This window comes from Hetaerina americana, unplaced genomic scaffold (assembly GCF_022747635.1).
Source record: "Hetaerina americana unplaced genomic scaffold, ioHetAmer1.1.p SCAF_4, whole genome shotgun sequence".
NCBI lineage: Eukaryota > Metazoa > Arthropoda > Insecta > Odonata > Calopterygidae > Hetaerina > Hetaerina americana.
In genome coordinates, this window is record NW_027286985.1 from 48,342,466 (window position 1) to 48,363,942 (window position 21,477).

The window sequence follows — 21,477 nt, forward strand, 5'->3', positions numbered from 1 at the left end:
ATACATAACAAGAAAACCTTCAGTCTTTATATAAGATAAGATATACCACCGCACATACCAGGGTAGAGTGAGAGCCAGAAGGCAAGGCCCTTCTTGATTTAGTGACTGCCAAGGAGGGAGGTAGAGCATGCTAGACCACAATTGGATGTCATCTGAGTCACTGAAATCTCCACTAATGAATCTGGAATGCCACTGCAGGTTCTTATTGGAGGAGGGAGCATGAAAACTTGTTTACAGCAAGGATTTGGCACTTGAAATAGTTCTATATGTATCCTTGTAATAAGTAATTATATAAAGGGCACTGTCCTCAAATATCATTAAGCTATATATGACAGCAAGTAGGTAACAATGAGTAATGAGCTGCCCGTTATGATTTTTAGCCAACTATGAATTTGAAACCGTTGAGATATTATGGCCATTAAATTTCAATGTTTTAAAGTATGAAATCCATCTCAAGAGTTGAATGTATAACAAAAAATTAATGGCTCACTGCTAATAATTTTTATAAGAAAATTCTGCTTGAGGTTGAAATCAATGTGACTGTTGCCTATGAGTGCTCAAGATATTGAAGAGACAATCTGATTAAGAGTGAAAAATGAGGGTAGATAAAATATAGTTGGAACCATAGCTTACAATTGGATGACAAAAAATAAGTTGAACCCTCATGTGATAACTGAGTGATTTATGTTGGTGAAAGATAATAATACAAAATTCAAGGCTATTGCTACATCAGCAACCAAGATTTTTCCTCCGTTTACCAGTGAAACATGCTGTTCATGCAATAAAAGACCTTTGATTTGCTAAGTAAAGTTATATTGTATATGATATGAAATTTTATCATTTTACTGGCGAAGATACATTTAAAAAAATTGGTATGTAGATAGTGTTTACAAAAAGGTTATTGAGATCATCTTTACAAACTTAAGGGGAATAAACAGTTCAGTGTGTATTTCTCATTTTTGCTGTACTTGTTAGTTCAGAATTCAACTGTACTCTTACAATAAAAAGTGGCTTTGTTACCGAACTGGTTAAATGGGTTCTGAAATATAGAACACTTGCAAAATTGATAGTTGAACAGTGATTTTCTCATTTTTAGTAGTTTCAGTCACACTGAAACCACTGAAATTATTTAAAAAATATTTTTTCCATAAATAACTATGTTGGGCACTTCAAAAAAGATTTGTCAGTTTCCACCAAGCAGTCTATTTCTGTTCTAAACATATTAATGGTAAAGTATGACTCCATGAAGCCAATTGGAATAATGGGACTTGGCCACACTATAGGAAGATATATAGAATACAACTCTTCAATGTTTAGGCCCACCCATGCAGCTATAATATTTTATGATAGGTGAAACCTTTTCTTGACTTGATTTCATAGCTAAAGATAAGTTTTGACTGCATTTATTTATTAAAAATATGAAGCCGGTTTTAGCACTGTTTTCATATGTAATTTTCCAGTTCTGTAAAACAATCATTTTAAACAAAATTGATCAGTGAACATCTCAGAAAGACCCTGCCAGCTCAAATCAACAGTATCAAACATTTTAAATATTTTATAATCTGATGTATGTTTACCATGCGGAGTACTCTTGTGATTTTTTCATTAAAACTTGTTTCACATGAATATGTATAGAAAAGAACAGTTCTAAGTTGTTGAGAAACTGAGCATTTTGTATTCTTACATCAATTACCTGTTTTATCATAATTCATTGGAAGAATACTGATTAAGCAAGAGGAAACTCTTTGGAAAAGAAAAAGATGGGAAAACCAACAATCTGAATCCTTAAGTCATCCTGTGTCCATCCCTGTTTTCTTTTACATTTGGAAAATAGTTTTAGAGTTGTTTCTGTAGCTAAATGGAACTTTTTTTTTCAAAGTAGGCACTTGAACGACCACCGTTGATAATAAGTCGGTCTGAGGGTTATATTGGAGTCCTTGTGGATGATCTAACTACTCAGGGCACATCAGAGCCATACCGAATGTTCACCAGTCGAGCTGAATTCAGACTGACCCTTAGGCCAGATAATGCTGATTTACGGCTTACAGCAAAAGGTAAGCATGCATGAAAGTTTTTATGCATAAAGATTGCTTTTTGACAACCTCTAGCAATCAGTTAAAAGCTTTCTGAAGAGTTACAAAAGTAAATTAAATACGGGAAATGAAGTAGGAAATTTAAGCTGTTCAATCAAAGTGTTTCTAGTCAAAGGTATATGATGAAGTGAGCCTTTGGATTTCATGAAAAATGTTTTAATTTAACTTCAAAAATTTCCTCAGGAAAACATAGCAAAATGGCTATAGAATCAAGAAATCCCTATCAACTTCAGGATTCATGTTCATGAAATCAAGTTCAATCAAGTTCATGAAAGACGCAAAGAATGGTAACATGTCACATTTTTCTCTGATTGGAAGTAGTCATATAGCATATAATGAGGAAAGGTAAATGTAAAGATGAATCAAATGATATGTGTCACCTTTCTTACAATTAGGTAAATTTTGTTAGTGATGGGTTGATATACCTTTTGTCCTCAATTATTTTAAAGAAATTTGTTCCAAAATATATGTTAAAATTACCCAACTTAATTAAACTTTTAGATCTCCTAGCCATCTGGAATATTTACTTCAGTTCATTCTTGTCATTTCAAAATTTAAGGAGCCAACAAAGTTAGACTACCATATTTTTAAGTTTAGAATAAACAAGAAATCTGGATTTCTTGCAAAGGATTTCATATCGACAGTAAAATTTCAGTGCGATTTCATAGAAAATATAATTGACATATGAAATGGAATTGCGGTTATAATCTCAAATATGAAATTTGTATTTATATCATTTATATGCTGATTAAAATACTGCAAAGCTGAAGCTGTGAAGTTAGTAGTTCAAATTTTGTATTGCATGGTCAGTAATCAAACTCCAACAGCCAAAAGTATTTAGTAAAACAAAATGAATGCCCCACAATGATTATGATTTGGCAAATATGTCCACTGACCAAACCACCAAAATCAGTGCAGCTTTTATTTTAAGGACATACATATCCTGAAAGTGTCTTTTTTTCAGTAGGAAGGATGACTCTCATTTATAATCTAAATATTAATGCTCTAGCATACTAAAAATGTAAGAAAATGGTGCGGTAAAAGTTTTTTTAAAATTTAATTGAGATGGATAGCATTTAAAATTGTGCCAGAGCTGCTGCCATGCCCATTCTGCAAAATGACATATGTATTCCCATCGGCCTACACCTTCGTGACTTAGAAAGTAAAAGACAGCATGGTTTCCCATAATACAGCAGACAGCTGCTGTATTTTGGGAACATGAATCTTTTGCCTATTTACAGTATGCAGCAACATACCTTCCTTTTTTGAAAGCATTTTACATTTTAAAAAAGTAAGTTATGTTGCCACACCCTGTATAAGGATACCATGTTTAAAAAAATGAATATTTTTTTACCTTTCGGGACAACCGTTCAAAAGAATTACTTTACCATGTCCTATCATGTAAAAAGTGTTTCATTCTGCTGAAATAAAAATGAAAAGATGACCAATTGCTTAATGTTGTTTTCCATAGAACTAATAGTGCATTTTTTCAATATGGCTTCTTTAATATCTTTTACTTTTCCTTTGCAAAGAAAGTTATGGTGGCAAATTAACTTAAGCATGTCAATGTAAGTTGTCACACTGGCAGCCTGTAATTAGTGGAAATTCTTCAGGTATTATAGAAAAATTTGTATATTTTGTAATATTAAACAGAGATTTGTTCTTACATGTCAATGTGGACACAGCTGATCATAGGGTACAAATTATAACCTTTCTTACTGTATCATGTGTCATTTTTTCCATACTATGTATTTCAAGGATAGTGACAGTGTGTGTGACAGCTCAGGTGTTTGCTTTTGTAGGATTGTGTGCACAACATTTTTAAGGATAGTGATGATAGTAGGCCAATCCTTTCCTCAGTGATTTGATTAGTCCTTTCTTGCCATCCCTTAGCACACAGCAAGAGTCTTCTTTTCAGCCATCCACACTGCTCCACACCTTCACATTAGTAAATAGTTCACATTTGAAAACCATATAAATTAATAAAATGAAAAGATGAAATTTGTGTCTAACTTTTATAAATTTTTACTAATATTAATTTGGAGCGTTGTTTTCATATGCTGGAAAATACTCCTAGTATTAGCATTGGACAGTGATAAACAATTTTAAATCGACTGGAAATGTTATAGGTATAGGCCGGTGAAATGGCTGTGTTAGTGGAAAAACAACAGCTTTAGCTATCATTTGCCCAATTCTTAATTACATATATTTTAAATTATTCCTGCAATTGTGCATGGAAAATGATACCTTGCATCTATTATATTTCTGCTAACATCAAAATATGGATTTTTTTTGTCTTGTTTTACTAGCAAAACCACGCACTTCTTCAAAATTGGTAAAACAGCTTTGTAAAAGTTAAGAATTTTTAAATTATCAATAATATTCTCCCCATTTCTGATTATTGCTACATTAGCTTAACAATTCTTCAATTCTTTAAGATCACTATTCACCATTGTTCCACATCAAGAGATCTGTGAAATGGCTGTGTGAGTAGAAAAATGACAGCTGGAGCTATCATTTGCCCTATTCCTGATGACATATATGTTAAATTATTCCTGCAATTGTGAATGATAAATGATACGAGGCATATTCATAAAGTTAGGGCCATTTGCTTATACTTAAATATCGGCGCTTCAGAACACAGTTTTACTCCTGCACACCATCTACTGACTCATTGAGAAGCTATAGCAGTATTTGTTTTGTTTCAGAAGTGTTTGCTTGTCCATGCATGCAAACAATAATGTCTCCAAAAATCATTGATTCCGCCAGCTGTGAAGTGCGTTTCGTCATACAATTCTTGTATGCAAAAGAATTGTCGGCTGCTGAAATTCATCAGGAGTTATGCCTAGTTTATGAACTTACAGTTATGAGTGAAGGAAAGGTTAGACAATGGTGCCGTGATTTTAAAAATGGATGGAGAAATGTCCATGACGAAGAGTGAAGTGGCAGGCCCAGTATTCTGACCGATGAAATTGTTTTGCAAGTAGAACAAAAACTGCAATGTGATCGTCGATTAACAATTAATGGCCTGGCTGAACAATTTCCTCAACGTGGACGCCCTACTGTCTACAATATTGTCACGGAAAACCAATAAGAAAAATCAATATTTTTGTTGGGAACTCTTTGACCACCCACTGTACAGTCCTGACCTTGCACCTAGCGACTACTTCCTCTTCTTGCGCTTGAAACAGTGGCTCGGTGGGCAACATCTCGAAACCAAAGAGGAACTCAAGAACAGCGTTGTCAATTGGTTCAACTCTCCTGCGGCAAGCTTCTATGCAGAGGGTTTTAAAAGAAGCTGATTCAGCGGTACAAAAAATACATAGAAGTGAATGGCGATTATGTAGAGAAGTGAAGTAGATTTGTAGCTAACTAAAAGTGCCAATTAAAATGTTTCAAATGAGTATATTTTTTCCTGTGACCAAACGGTCCTTACTTTAGAAGCATGCCTCGTACTTTGCATCTAAATATTTTTGGTACCTGGTGTTTATGTACCCTGAAACTGAAACACATTATAGGAAATGAAATGCTCTGGCGAATGACAAATCTGTATTATTTCTGGGCATAAATTACTTGCATATATCTATTCTGTTAAGAAGCAGATAACATTAAATAGTAATGAAATAGTGTTCAGTATGAGATTTTCATGAAGACATCAAAACTACTGATGCCTCAGTACGAGCAACAATACATATTATCATATACTGCCAACAATATCATCATTGGCTGATAAATAAGTTTTCTTCATGGAAATCAAATCATTAAGTTCAAAGCACGATTTTAGCAAGTTATTGGTTCTCTAAGGTTCAAAATTTTTGGATGCCTTTACATAATCTCTAAAATTTCTAACCATAAGTTAGCTAAACAGTGGTATCACATATTGATCCCTGATTGGTGCCAATACATTTAATTCACCGCATTTTGGTTGAAGGTTGTTAAATATTTCATTTTCCAGGGAACTAAGTGGAAAATTGAGTGCATTTCAAAAATATTTTATGTAAGCTTTATAACTTTTTGAAACTATTGATTGGTGATATTAGTTGTGGGGGCTGTATCGGGTTTTAATTCGTCAATTCTTGAGCCCAACATTATCAATGTTCCTGTCAGACGTTGGATGTCCTGCAATGGAAAAATTATTTCTGTTCGAAAGATGGAATGGGAGAATAGAATTCTCATCTTACCATTCCATTCATACTAACGATAATTATTTTTTTATGTCAGACGTTTGTAATTTTACTTGATATAGTTCTGATCTACAATTTTTCTCATTAAATCAAAAATATGCGGTTAAAGTTATTGTATTGCTCTTGTTGCCATGTCGTCCTTCCACCTCTCCCACTCTCCATTCCCTATCATTTTGTTTTTCTCCCCCTCCTGAATATTCAGATATGGATTCTAGTCTAAATTTTAAATGAGGTGCACTTGATGATGTAGTTCGTCAATATCAGTCCAATGGTTTTTACGCAATCAACTCTTTTTAAATGTTCGTGTATCCTTGATTGCACGCAACCTGCAAGCACCAATACGTCAATGCGGTTGCATAACATATAGTTGGTGTTTCGATGCGTTTGAATAATTGGTAATCAAATATAAACAGGTAAAAAGTAATGCGATAATTTCATATCTGTACCCAATTTTTTTTTCTTGACTAGGTATCATGTTTCAAAAATAAAATCATTCAAAATTTAAATAAAAACGTGTTGTGTGTATTTGCAATATCAATGTCAAGGATAGTCTCCATGGTCACAAAGAGGAATGTTTAAGATAAATGGTGTTTGTTACTGTTTTTATGCATCTTTATTTTCAAACTTAATTTGTTCAAAATCGCATGAACTTTGCCTGTGACAAATAAAATACCTTCACTGTGTAGGCACCCCATCATCAGATTGATTAAAAATAAATCTAAGGAGATATTTATTTGAATTGAATGTAATCGAGTACTATTGATACAGAGCTGGTAAAGACTATCAGTTTATGTTATTTATTTTTGAGATGGTCGATGAGGAACATGAAAAATAATTTGTGAAAGCTCAGCTTTATTTATACCGACAGTTCCCACTGCATCCAATTTATGCTCTGTCAAAAGATTTAAAATCTTGGAAAAGGAATAGTATTTTCCATGAACACCATATAGCCTTTATCTAGCAAATCATCCATGAGTGTGAGAATGAATTGCAATGATTCATCTTGCTTTTCAATGTGATGCCAGTGACACTATCTGTTGTGCAGATTATTTTTCAGGTTTATATAACCATCTTATTAATGTGCTCACATGAGGATCACATAATTGGATTAATATCATTGCAAATCAAGCCCTTTACTTTGGGATTTGAATCTTCTATCCAAGTTTACCTTTCCATAGATGGAAGCATCAATTCACAACCTTTTTTTCAGCTTCTCATCTCACGAGTTGTTCTTCCAGCACTTCTGGAAGAACACTGCATGGACAAGATAGCAGGACTGGAACCTCCCTGGATAAAATGTATTAATACTTAAGGTCATTATGTTGAAAAATACAACTATTTGAAAAACAAATTATCATTTTCATCATCAGGCTGAAGTCTTTTCAGATCACCCTTGTAAGTTGATTACCACTTATTTAAACAAACTCAGAACAGGCTTTATTTATACATAGGTCCAGAATTCGGTTCACTTTTTACATCATTGTCATTGAAGTGCAGGAACTTCAAAGTCAGATGAAACCTATGATTTCTTATATCTTCCTTAAAGAAATACAATTCAAAAATTATATTTTTGTAAATGTACATAGAATCTTTGGGCTTGTAAACTATACCCTGCAGAATGAGAACCCTGATTGTGTTTTATATTAACCGTGACTTATGTCAATCCACATGATCCTTCCCTTCTTCTATGCTTTACTAGAAGACCTGTTAATAACCTCTTGTCTATTACTTATTTTATATATTGATTTTATTTCATTCATAGTAATTTCCCGAGGTTCCTTTGGGAAGAACTGCTCCATCACATCCTGATTTAGAATAATTGCCAAAATCAAACTGTAGTTCATCTCTTATCATCTAGAGGAGAGAAATTTTAAGTTATCTTAAAATTGGCCCAATCAAGAGAAAAATTTATGTGGAATCATCAACAAAATTCAGATAAAAAATATCTTTTATGTGGAAAACCTGATTCACTTGAACCTGATAAAATCTTTGTGATCTCAAAAGATGCCAGTACTTTGCCATTACATTTATGACTACTAAAAGCCCAGTCCTAAAGCACTACTAAAATCAAAAATGCTTAACTGATGATTTATCTTTCATTCATTTATTGGAGCAGTAGAATTAACGAATGTTGAATGTATGATCTAATTTCATAGCCAAATCAGTAACTGAGGACTTCATAGTTAAAATATGGGAGCCAGTAAAAGGGTCACTATGTAGTAGTAGTTTTTAGGGGAGGCGACTGACACCTAAGGTCATTTGCTTCATTAGAGATGGAGAGAAAAGGATGAAGGGTGCAGAGAAACCCAGTGTTGGAATTAGCCTACTCTTAACAAAAGGCACCAAGGGGTCTGTAGCTTAACGTCCCATCTGACGGACGGTATACTCGTAATTATCATTAATAATTTAATGGATGGAATCAATTTGGAGCGTAGACACTCTTAGCAGAATTTCTCACCAATTTTCCTTTTCTGGTCGGCAGAAATTAAAAATATGTCCATTTGCAGCAACAACAGTGTTGTAGGCTGTTACTGGCTGGTGTGTGCCTGTCCGATTGAAAAATGACTATCAACATTATCTCTGCAGAAATCATCAGGCAAAAGTAGAATTATTGAATTGGCTAAATGTTGTTCATCTGATTGAGAGTTTCATGTAAGATAATCAAAAGCAAGCATGGACAGAAGCTATATCAAAGTTTCTCTCCTCATATTTGTAGTGAAGGCTTTCTTAATAGAAATGGCATAGTAGGTCATGCAGGATTTTTTGTCTATGGTTCAAATTACTATGATCATATTTTTGATGTTGTTTCATTTGGCATATTCAGCCCAGGAGTGTTTGATGCTGGCCTTTTTTAACATAAATATCTCAATTCATACATGTATATGCACGAAAACACAGTGAATATTAGTTCTAATTGATTGATAGAGTTTTCATTCTTTTCAAAAGTATTTTCTTATACACCATGATATAGATTGTTTCCGAATGACTATAATTTTGCTAAAGACTGTTACCATATACCATAAATATATCCTATGACTCTTAATGCTATGATTTCTTCAAATAACATTTTCTCTGTACTTTCAAGGATATCAGGTGGGATGTGTTTCAGAAAATCGATATCATCATGTATGCAGAGTTGAAAAAGAGATTTCAAGGGCCAAAGATCTCTTATCATCAATTGAAATGTCATCCTTTCGGTGGCGTTCCTGCTTAGGCTTAGCTCCTTCTAAAACTTCACTCAACAAAACGTAAGTCTCGCTTCATTCAGCTTTCAAAGATCATTTATAGTGAAGAATAGATAGATGGATAGATCTTTATTTGGATGAAATTGACCCTTCTTCTATTTAACCCATCATCGTATACATATTATATTAGGTATTAAACTTAAAGTTACATTCATATGTACATATAAATACATATAGCCTGGCAAAAAATCATTTAGCACAGATTTGAACATTGAAAAGAAAAAAAGCATAAATATATACACACACACATACATACATGTACAATTACATATTGTACATATGTGTGTGTGTATATATATATATATATATATATATATATATATATATATATATATATATATATATGTACATACATTCACATGTATAAATTAAGGATACACGTACACATACACACTTAATCAAAGTAAATGATAGTGAAGATAAAGAGCAATGAAATAAGGAAAGTCTAAGCAAAGAATGAGGTTTGTGGGAAAAGGTAGGGAGAGCATGGCATTGCTCACCTAGTAAAATCCCACGCAGGAAAATACCCACGCAGAGAAAGGGGATGTGAAAAACCTGCAAAAACCCTATTAATTAGAGGAAAGATACAAAAGCATTGTAACAATCATTTTTACATAGTATACATATTATTAAGTTACTGAAATGGAAATGGAGAAATTAAATATATTGACAACACATGCGGAGTAATGAGAAGCGTAACATTAACTAAAAATAATGATGCAAAATCCTACTGCTTGAGATGACAAAACAAAAAAAAAGTAGAAACAGTGATCTGTATAGCAGCTGAGTGGAATGAGGGAAGATATGCTGGCTAAGTTAAGTACCTGATTGAACATGAAAATATTTGTGATAGATCTCCATGCAATGGTGTTGGACAAGAAGTTTATTATTACCCCTAGTATTTCTGTAGGTGGATTGAGCTGATGAGGAAGAAATTTTTGTATAGATATTTAGGTGTGTGGTTTGAAAGTATTCTGTAGAAAAGTGAAAGAATATGTAAATGCCTGCCGCCTTCTGGCTTTAACCAGGATATTTTATTAAATGAGTTGGAAATATGATCGTATTTTCTAAGATCACATATGAACCACACACAGGAATTATGGGTCCTCTGGAGTTTGGTTTTCAATACGCCTGAAAGGTCTTGGTATACTACATCACAGTAATCAAAGTGGGGTATGAGAAGAGAGGACACAAGAAGCATCTTTAAGGAGGGGGGAGCAATAATTTTAGCGGTGGTAGTTTATTAATACTTATTTTAGAATGTAGTTTATGGTATCCGATTATAATGGACTGACTTTTGATTGGGTTTATTTTCAATAAATTTTTTATTCCCCATAGCAACAAAATAGCAAGATCTGAATTAATTTCTATAATAATGATAGGCAGGTCTTGATGGCGGGAATGGTGATATATTTGTAAATCATCGGCAAAAAGGTGATGATTGCAATTTGATTGATTGATTTAATATCGTTTATGTACAGGGAAAAAACCAAGGGTCCAAGAATGGATCCTTGTGGAACAGCCCTGTGTATTTGAAGCCAGTTAAAAGATGAATTAGGTGGGATGACTCTTTGAAATGGGTTAATTAGGTATGAGCGTATCCACAGTAAAGACAATGAAGAAAAATTCAGGTCTTGAAGTTTTGCTAAGAGAATATCTTTGTCAATAGAGTCGAAGGCTTTGGTAAAGTCTAGGAGAGTCATGTCACCTCTTTGTGATCCATGGATAGTCTATAGAATTAATATTTTAATAGATTTTTTTAATATTAAAACATGTCTCGTAATGATATTGGCACTTAAACCAGAGGGAAGGAACAAGTACCTGATACAGACCAGGGAGATGGCCTGCTTCCTTTGATTCTGTTTTGTGAATTTGCATTGTTAGGGATTATTCATGAAACCCAATCCAAATAGGAAAAGCATTCTCACTCTTAGGATGTGTAATTAGTGGATGTATATGTATGCAGACAAGCATTTTAATGTCAGCTAATCCAAAAAAATATGTGAATGCATCCTTCAGTATATTAATTTCATATTTATTAACTGGAATCACAGCACTGGTTGTTTGTGTGGAATAGTATGATAAAAATCCACACTAACTAATGAGAGTAAATAGATTAGCATGAATGAGAGTAAATAGATTAGCATGAATGAGAGTATGCTTGCACAAAGAAAGATATTCTACAATGTGGAAAATATATCCCAGTGAACATTTGGTTACATTTTTTTTGTAGGAAAGTGTTACAAGTTGTCAGTTTTTCTGATGGCAACATACCCTCAGTTTACATTTATGCATAAAATTTCACATTAAATTTTGTTTTACATGCATTGCAACTATACTTAAAATTTCATTTTTATGTAATTTTTGTTTAAACTGTTTACTTATTTTTTTAATTAAAAACTATGACTAAGACATAACTCTAAAATAGCAAAGCACAAAAATGAAGCTTTCTAACTTTAGGAAGTTAAAAAGATGGTGGAATGTGAAGGTCACTAGCAAGATCTCATTGTATGTAAAAAAAAATGCAAAACATGATTTTTCGTGTTGTACCTGATTTCAGGAAAGGAATAAAATTATGAAGGATTGATTGGAGATAATTCCTGTTTCTTTTGGACTCGCAGGTTGATTGGGGAATTTTAAACCGTTTGAACAAAAATGAAAATTTAATCAAAAGAAATAGCTAACATGTAACCATTCAAAAGCCAAATTATGTAATCAGTTATAAGGTAAACTTTACCATTTAGTCTTTAACTCTCCAAATTTGGCAACTCTGTTATTGATAATAGATGAATGATAATGTTCAGAGAGACTTCAGGTATGGCGTGACAGGCTCCATGCTCATGCCAATAAATCCTGCATCAAACTCAAATATTAGTGTCAGTTTAATTTACAAGAAAGTGACAAAGTCAAGGAATTATAATTGAAGAGTTTTGTTTTTTTTTCATTTCTTTGAAGAAACTGTTAGCAATGCTCATGTAACAACAAAATATTTGGTGAAAATGAACACTTAAGAGTTTATAAAATGGCCAGGATATGGCAAAGTTGCTAAGCCAAATATGGCAATCCCATGTAAAGTAAAAACTTATCCGATTTTGGCCAAATGAAATAAAATTTACTGGCACTGGTTTTATCTTATAATGAACATGTAGTGGTTACAATCCTACTTCTAAAAAATCATGGTTTTTTTTTAAATTAAAACTCAGTTCTTACGAGGGTACCAAAAGTACCTGACCCAATGAAAAAACCCAAATTTTGGAAAAAAATGTATTTTTTTCAACATAATATCCTTTCAGCACTATACACTTTTCCCTGCGTTGTTCAATAAGTTTGATACCCTGTTAATGGTAAGAACTGTCTTGTTCCTCAACCCAGCTATTAACTGCCGACATCACTTCTTCATGGTTGGAAAATTTTTGACCACCGAGCTGCGAGTTTCTTGAGATTGCAAGCTGTGAGATTTTTTCAAGTTTACGAACAGAAAATAATCCGAGGGGGCTAAATCTGGCAAATAGGGTGCAAGAGGTAGCAATTCAAACTTTAATTCATGTGTTTTGGCCATTGCATTGTCTTGATGAAACACTTTCTTCTTAGCCAAATACGGCTGCTTTTCTTGATTTATTTCCTCAAACGTTGCAATTGGTTGGGCTGAGGCCTTTCAAATAAAAGTATTGTATCACAGAACAATGACCAGTTTTCTCCATTTTCACTAATTCACTGAAAAAGTTCGCTATTGATGGCTGCCTAACAAATATGAAACAACGTGGCGCCTTCAAACTTGAAATGTATGCTTTATAGAATGCATACTTTCTAATACAGTGATTTTTCAAACTTCTACTACGATCTCTAGGTCAGGCTTTTTTAGTTTTTTTTAGTTTCATCAAGGGGAATAATTACCGCCTAGATATTTTGAAAATCTAGAATTTGAATAGTTAAGCCAAACATTCTAAATGTGATTAATCTCAATGTCATATACCATAATGTTATTTGAGTTGCCCTGACTCATTCATTAAAAAATGCTAGCCTTGTGGGTATAATTCACTGTAGTGCATTTATCTTTTTGTTAAATGTACATTAGTTCTTGTCATCTACTGTTAGGGCTAATAGATATTCTGAAATTTATATTTGAATTTGATGAGAAAATTCAGTGCCCCTTACCTCGACTATTCACTTTCAACTAAGAGTTATATATGTTGGTACATTAAATTCTAAAACTGTATTCTTTAAATTTTACAGTACTTATGGTATATTTTCAATGTCAAGAGAAAGGTTTTGGGGTTTTTTTAACCATCCTCTTTAACCTGTAGCTAGTTTTCTTGGTATTGATAGCAATATGGAAAAATGTTGCTATTTACTTTATGTTACCTCTAATTTGCTGAGAACTGGAATTTCTGCTTGCTTTTCTTACAGTGCTCTGGAAATGTTATCCATACCGGACAATTCAGTCACTGTGGAAAAACTAGTTGCAGCGCTACCAGAGGAACTTAAGGATCTTAAGCAAGAGAGATGTTCTGTGAATATATCATCACTTAACACCAGATTGAAGGCTGAAGCAGTGTATGCCAAAACATTAAAAGAGCAACAAGTTGAGATAAAAGAAATCCTCAGGGATGAGGCCCTTATAATTCCAAAAAATTTAGACTATTCAGTGTAAGTAAACACTATTATACTTTTTTGCAAACATTTGGCAGCTCTCCAATGGCTTTGAATAACTGGCTATTTATTAAGTAAAAAAAAGGTGAAGCAAGTATTTATCATTCATCAGATAGGAAAAATTAAAATAATTCCATTTTTAAAATTAATGAGACTTCACTACTAAATCAGCAAAAATGACTCTTGTTTTTCATCAAGTGGATCTGAGCCATGGATGCTGATAATGGTGGACGAAAATCTGCTGTAATGCTATATTGCCACTACAGCTAATTCATCTATCATAATTTATGAAGTCTGTCCTGAAAGGATCTAGCTGTGCTATATTTTGAAAAAAATAGCCTACCTAGAACAATGAGGTATTAGTCCTCTTCCTTCAAAGTACTCCCCTTGAGACCTCACACACAGCTATCCCTTCTATTTTTCAAAACTATTGGCAAAGTACTTTTTTGGAATGGTCATCAACTGCATCATCGCATTTTCTCTGACTTCATCGATGTCAAGAATTCCATGCTGCAGTTGCAGAGACCTTGCTCCAAGCCACTAACGATGACTTAGGTTTTCTAAAAGAGTCATAACTGGAGATGAGTCATGGGTCTTTGGATATGACCCTGAAACAAAAGCCCAGTCTTTCCATCAGTCGGTTGACAAGAAAAAAGAGAATTTCATTTGTATGTTTAGGGAACCACAGTGATAATGACTTCCAAGTTTCACCTAAATCTATTGCCTATTGACGTGGCTCTTCCTATTTGAATATAATTAATTTTTTGCTCAATTTCATTATAATATGTTTAATTTAATGGTTATGAATTGATTATATTATTTAACAGTCCATTTTGTGGAGGAAAATGATGACTATTTTATACTACGTTATATTAATACATTGCTAAATAATCCCTCCAGTGGACTGCAACCATGGCACAGTGGAAAGGTTTGAGCATTCTGATGATCCCAAAAAAGTGCTAGCGGGAGCAATGATAATTGCTCTCGTTGGGAGAAAGCTATAGTTGTGCAGGAGACAGGGTTTAATAACAGCAAATATGTCATTTAAGCACCATGGTAGGTAAAGGATTCAGAATAATGTCAGATTATGTTATGGTTAGGCACAGATATGGGAAGAGCGTAATTAATTTGAACTTTTCCTGGAACAATTGGGGATTAAGATCATAATGTAATTTATAAATAGCGATATGTAAAGACAGATTCAAGAAGATAAAACAGGGAAGACGAATGAAGAAATGGAATGTAGAAACATACACTGGAATCATAGGAAAGGAATGCCAGCCGGCTATAGAGAAAATTATGAGTGAGGGAGATGAGCACAATTAAAGGAAAATGAGAACATATAAAAAAGGGATATCAAAAACTGTATTAAAAAACTGCAGGAACAGTAAATTAGAAAAGGACCAGGAGAATATATATTACAGATGTGAAGATTATAATGATAGACAAGAGAAGGAAATTGAAGAATGTAAACACAAGAGGTAGGTAGAAAGAATTATAAACAGTTCAATAATAGCCTGAGTGAGAAACAAATAGGGCAATATTAGCATGGTACTTCTAAAAAGTGTAAGGATGTGAAATACTTGATGGCAAGATTGAAAGGGTATTGAGGAAACTGAATTAAAATAAGGCCGTGAGGTTAGACAGCATTCTTGTGGAACTACGCAAGGTTTTAGGAAAGGAAGGAGTTTTTATGGGCTAATTCATTACATTTATTGCAGAGGATGAAGGAATTTGTCTCATCAGTGTGAAACCCCTTCCAAAAAAAAAATAAATATAGCAGCATGTAAGGAATATAGAACAGAGTTTGATTTCATATTCTATTAAGGTGGTACTTATATCACCAATGAGAGGAGTGCTAATGATTCATTTGGAGATGTTTAATCCAGGTTTGGGAAGGAGAGAGGCACGCATGATACCCTCGCAGTAATCAGGTCATTAATAGAGAGGAACATTGAATACAATCAGGATGTATTTGTATGTGTCATAGATTCAAAGGTGTTCGATAGAGTGCATTGGGTAGAATAAATCAATGTACTGCAGAAAATGGGAGTAGTGTGGAAAAGGGGATAACATATCCACAAGCTGCACATGTCTCTAACTGCTCAGATGTGAGTGGTGCATCAGAATGGGCAGTGTTTAGGAAAGTGGTGTCCATTATCATGCATGATTTTCAACATATATGTGGATGAAATATTAAAAGAGGCTTAGGAAGAACTGAAGAATAATTGTCAGTCAGGTAAAATTGGTAAGGTTTGTAGGTGATATAGTTTTAGTTAGCCAATCAGCATAGGTGTTGTAAGCATTGCTGAGCACATTGGACAGTTAATGTCATAGGTACGAGATGAGAATTAAAGTAAACAAAACAAAGGGAAGCGATTATCAAGAAAGATTAGTTAAACATTGATATAGGAGGCCATAAACAAGAGTAGGTGTAACAATATACCTATATCAGAATTGATTTGGATCAAAATGGGCTAAGTCATGGAACTTAAGAAGAATTGTATTAGACAAAGTGACTTCCACAAGAAGAAGGGAATCTGTGACAGGGATGTTGAGTAAGGATGTTAAGAAAAGACTTGTTAAAACTTTTATATGAAGCATGATTTTGTGCAGTGTGAAAACATGATAATTGATGCAAGATGATAAGCATAGATTGGAAGTAATTGACATATGGGATTGATGGAACATGGAAAAGTTAAAATGGGCCAAAAGGGAAACAGAAGTGATATGGTAGGGTAGGAGAAATTTTTAGGAGACATCCGGAGTGAAGGCAATTTCACTCTGGACTGCCTTCAAAGGTAACCAATGAAGGAATAGGGATAGGATAGGTATAGCTGATAGCATGAAGGAAGAATATGAAATTAAGGAAGGTTTAATTTTAGTTTTGGATGTCAGATTGTGAATTGTTAGGAGAGGTATAGAAATGATATGTGTAGCCTTGTATAGTCTGTCTCCATCCAAAACCTATCCTAAGTACAATAATGTTAACACTTTATTCATTTTGAGAAATGGTACAACCATATTAAATGTCATCAATATAAATATTACTTAATATATAAACATAAGTTCTTAAATGTGATGAAGATTGTCACAGAAGAATTCATCAAATGAGTAAATTGGGTGAGCAAGTAACCAGGTACAGGTATATACCCTATTCTTGAAACTCTGGATACAGTGCAAATTCAACTAAGAAAGCAGATAGTTATAGAGGCGTATGTTCACATTATGAAATGTGTTGCAAGTTGATGACAATCTACAATAAGTTGTATTTAGATTTGCTTTACCCCTTGTGGTGTAGTTATGGATGTGAGATCTTACGACGACATGTTCAGTTCATTGGCAACCATCTTGATACGCAATCAAAGGTCAGAGTCCAACAATTGTTGAACACGAGCCACATTGTTGTCAGTTTTGCTGGTTGACGGACACCCAGAGTGTTGTTCGTCGTGAATCTCTTCCTGGCCCTCCTTAAAGGCCTTTAGCCACCTTGAAACTTGTGAGTGAGACAGAGTAGAGTAAGCCTCACGAATCATTTGTTAGTCTCCTCAAGAGATTTTTTCAGTTTAGCACAAAACTTAATAATGGCATAACGTTGCTCGATTCCATTTTTTTTCGTGACAAGGTCAGCGCACAGAGGTTTACAATAACTGGCATTCTGCCACTTCCACAGATCGGAGAGCACTGAGACCAGTTTTGCGACAAGGCTTAGCTTCCCCCCAACCTACTCCAAGTGGTTCAATCCCACTCCAACCAATAGGAGTGGCACGGAAAATTCAATTGCATTACTTCTGGAACGCACCCTGTGTAAACTAAATGCAGTCATGATTCCATACCTGATAAAAAAAGGTTCGCAAGAATCACATGGTGGTATATTATTAAGAAAGCAAATAGCTCTCTTTTGTAGTAGCAAAATTTGTTTAACATTTTGGGAATGACCCCGTAACTCAACACCATAATTCAAATGACATAAAGTTTGTATCATTATTAAGTCCTAGTATTTTAGGTTTCAATATCAGTTATTTTTGCTGGAAGACTGCACACTGTATGCTGGTTGTTTAGTATTTGAATGTAAATGATTAATATCAAACCATTCCTTAGCCTGTCTTTGGGTGGTGCTAGATCGTATCTTTGCATCCTCTAGCTGTTGACATTCTTGTACAATCGTAGTGTCATCAGCATATAAAGCAGATTTACATTTCATATTATAGGGTAAATCATTAATCATGATGATGAAAAGTACAGGGCCAAGCACAGAGCCCTGTGGGACACCACATTTTACTTTAAGAGCAGCAGATCAACAACCATCAAGTTCAAACAATTGGTGGCGATCATCCAAATATGACTTCATTAGTTTCAGTGCAACTAATGAAGTCATATTTGGATGATCGCCACCAATTGTTTGAACTTGATGGTTGTTGATCTGCTGCTCTTAAAGTAAAATGTGGTGTCCCACAGGGCTCTGTGCTTGGCCCTGTACTTTTCATCATCATGATTTACCCTATAATATGAAATGTAAATCTGTAACCCTAAACAGCATAATATTCTAGATTTCATAGTTAAATTGAATGATTTAGACAGTCAATAGCCTAACTAAGATCACATGGTGTCACAGAGATTAATTCCTTCTCTTCAAATGCATTAATGACATAATTAACGATGGAGACTTCATCCATACTGGTAGATTAATAATATTAATCTAAAGTAATAATTTTAAGAATATGATTTTTAATAAATTTTAATAATAACATCAATATAATCCTTTCGCAATATTTACTAGTCATCCTTTCAATGCAATGGTTGACCCATCAATCTAAGGGAACTAATTTACTCTATGTAACTGTGTTTATCTGCTAAATGTACATCAAATTAATTTTCCTCAGTGCTCATTTACTGTGGCTATGTATACAGAACTTTACCCATGACATGGACTGAGTATCATTGTCGCTGGAAACTTGATAATTTGTTTGGAACTGAGGAGGGTATCTGTACTCCTGTTTTCTGCCCTGTGACTCAATGTGGCCCAATTCTTTTACAGGCCATACTTGTGTCTTTCATATGAGGAGCAAGAGAAGTTATGTGCCACGCAGCCTCATAGTGTAAGATATTTTTTATTTAAATATTTTCTCTGTTTTTGAGAAGTTTGCTGTGCTATTTAACCTGATACTCAGCATCTAAGTTGTTTTTTATTTCTCGGTTTAGATTGCTGCAGCGAGTCGCATCCCAGGAATTACTCCATGTGCTTTATTAAAACTAATGAGATACGTAAAGCACCACCACCATCATGCTGTCATTTAATGAACATTGAAAATCATCATCCCCTTTAGTCATCATCACCCCCTTGAGTGTTCATTGGGGGAAAATGTGACCTTGTAAGAAAAATGGAGTTACACCTAGTGAAAATAAATATGAAATCCTAATGGATTTCAAAGTATCAATGTGGATTTAATCAGGCCAAATTAAATGAACCTTTTTAAAAAAAAGATAGTTTCATTTTCTAAACATTGGATGCACCCAATTAAAATCATATTTAAAGACATTAAATATATCTAATAGATAAAATAAATAGGCATTTAAAAGATAGCATTTATGAAACAGATGAAGATTATCTAGGTAATTATTTGATTGACCAGTATTCATGTTCATTTTGAATACCAACATACAGAAATGTACTATCTTTTAGATTATCTAGCGTAGATTGTTTAGATGCTATTAACAGCATTTTTAATATCACAATTATTCATGATTAATGCTGAGTAATTCAATTCCAAATTATAATTTTCAGTAGCTAAAACTTATATTTTTGTTTAGAAGTTTGGTAAAAAGTAGAGGCACAGTAGGACAAATTATTGGCAAAATGTCTACAAAATCTGAAAATCACAAAATATATTGGTCCTTAAAATTATTAAAATATCATGCCACATCTATTTTATTTTTATGTGAGAGTAGAATTCCCCATGCCAAAGAAGGAACAGGCAGACAAATTTCATAATTTTCAAACAGCCTGACAACCTATGATTCAAATATTGTTATCAAAATAATCTAACATTGAATGGAGAGGAGAGTGGGTGAATATTTAAGCAAGGGCTATTAGGGAATGATAACAAGTAGAGGATCTAGAGAAGTTGCTCTAACCTTTGTACAGAATAGGATACAGAAATACCAAACTATTTTCATTGTACTCACTGATGTAGAGAAAGATATTCACGTCATGAACTGGGACATAAGACTATCTTCAGTAAAAGAAATAGGAATACACTACACAATGACAGGAGATTGATACAGGGTCTAAATAAAGTTAAGATGTGGGAAAGCAGGGAAGCTATAATGAAGGAGTAAGGTACAACTTTATTGGCCCTGTTCTTACGAGCTCATTGTGAAGGCAAATTTTGTCTACTTTCAGAGAATGCTGATGGCTGGGAAAGGATACTAGTCAGTATGAAGGCAATGAAAAAGCATAGCCTACAAATAAACAAGAATAAAAATTATGTGATGGGCTGATGACAAATAGTGAAGATAGTCTTCTAATAAAATTATACTGGAACAAGTGGAAGAAATTTGCTCTTTAGGTAGCAAGATCAACATGATTGAAGAAGTAAGAAGGATATTGTAATGATGGGAACGGCAAACGGTTCCTTCCAGTAGAAACAACTGATAGTATTAATGTAGACATAGGGAAGCAGTTCATCAAAAGTTAGTTTAATTTTCTACAACTCTGAAACATGGATAATCAGAGTAAAGAGTATTAAAGGTAAAGTGGTTCTATGAATGATAGAAATACATGTCAAAAGAATGGACAGAATAACGAATTAAGAAATACTTTGAATAATGGAAGAGTAAAGAAGCCCAATGACTCAAGAAAATGGAAACTAGCAAGTTGAAAGCCCCCGAGTCATGTTGACCGAAAATTGTTATAGAGGTAGGACAAGTATAAAATATGCATGAGAAGCAGATAATGGAAGATACCAGAGCAAGGAAACAGAAGAGAATGAATTGATAGCAGGATATCTGGGAAACATATTACAAGCCAATATTTAAACTGATAGCCTTCTGACAATGATGGTCGCATGATATTACCAGGGTTTCCGTCGCAATAAAATATTTTATATTATAATTATTTTATACATCACTCCTTGAAATTAACACCGAAAAAATTCCTACATTTTATATTTATACTTTAATTTTCCAATCTCATAATTTAAAAATCAAATTAGAAGCAACTTATCACAAGGGCCTCCATCAGACTGACACACATGAAAAGCAAATTAAAAATTCTTGTGAGCATGTCAAAAGCAGCAGCTAATA

General features: G+C 33.8%; 1 protein-coding gene across 2 annotated transcripts in view; it reads left to right on the top strand.

Moving 5' to 3' along the window:
- Positions 1–21,310, top strand: part of LOC139691931 (protein MTO1 homolog, mitochondrial) — a 36,036-nt gene extending 14,726 nt beyond the window's left edge. Inside the window, exons 9-14 of one of the 2 annotated variants that reach the window (XR_011701700.1) lie at positions 1,883–2,054; positions 9,363–9,525; positions 13,930–14,169; positions 19,211–19,271; positions 19,375–19,544; positions 20,576–21,310. Coding sequence is in view for 1 of the 2 variants with exons in the window: in XM_071589883.1 (XP_071445984.1) it covers positions 1,883–2,054; positions 9,363–9,525; positions 13,930–14,169; positions 19,211–19,271; positions 19,375–19,470 (732 nt within the window). In the remaining variant the exon portion in view is untranslated. Of the gene's footprint in view, positions 1–1,882; positions 2,055–9,362; positions 9,526–13,929; positions 14,170–19,210; positions 19,272–19,374; positions 19,636–20,575 lie in introns of those variants that run through there. The other variant, XM_071589883.1, reaches the window with a different exon arrangement.
- The last annotated feature ends 167 nt before the right edge of the window (positions 21,311–21,477 follow it).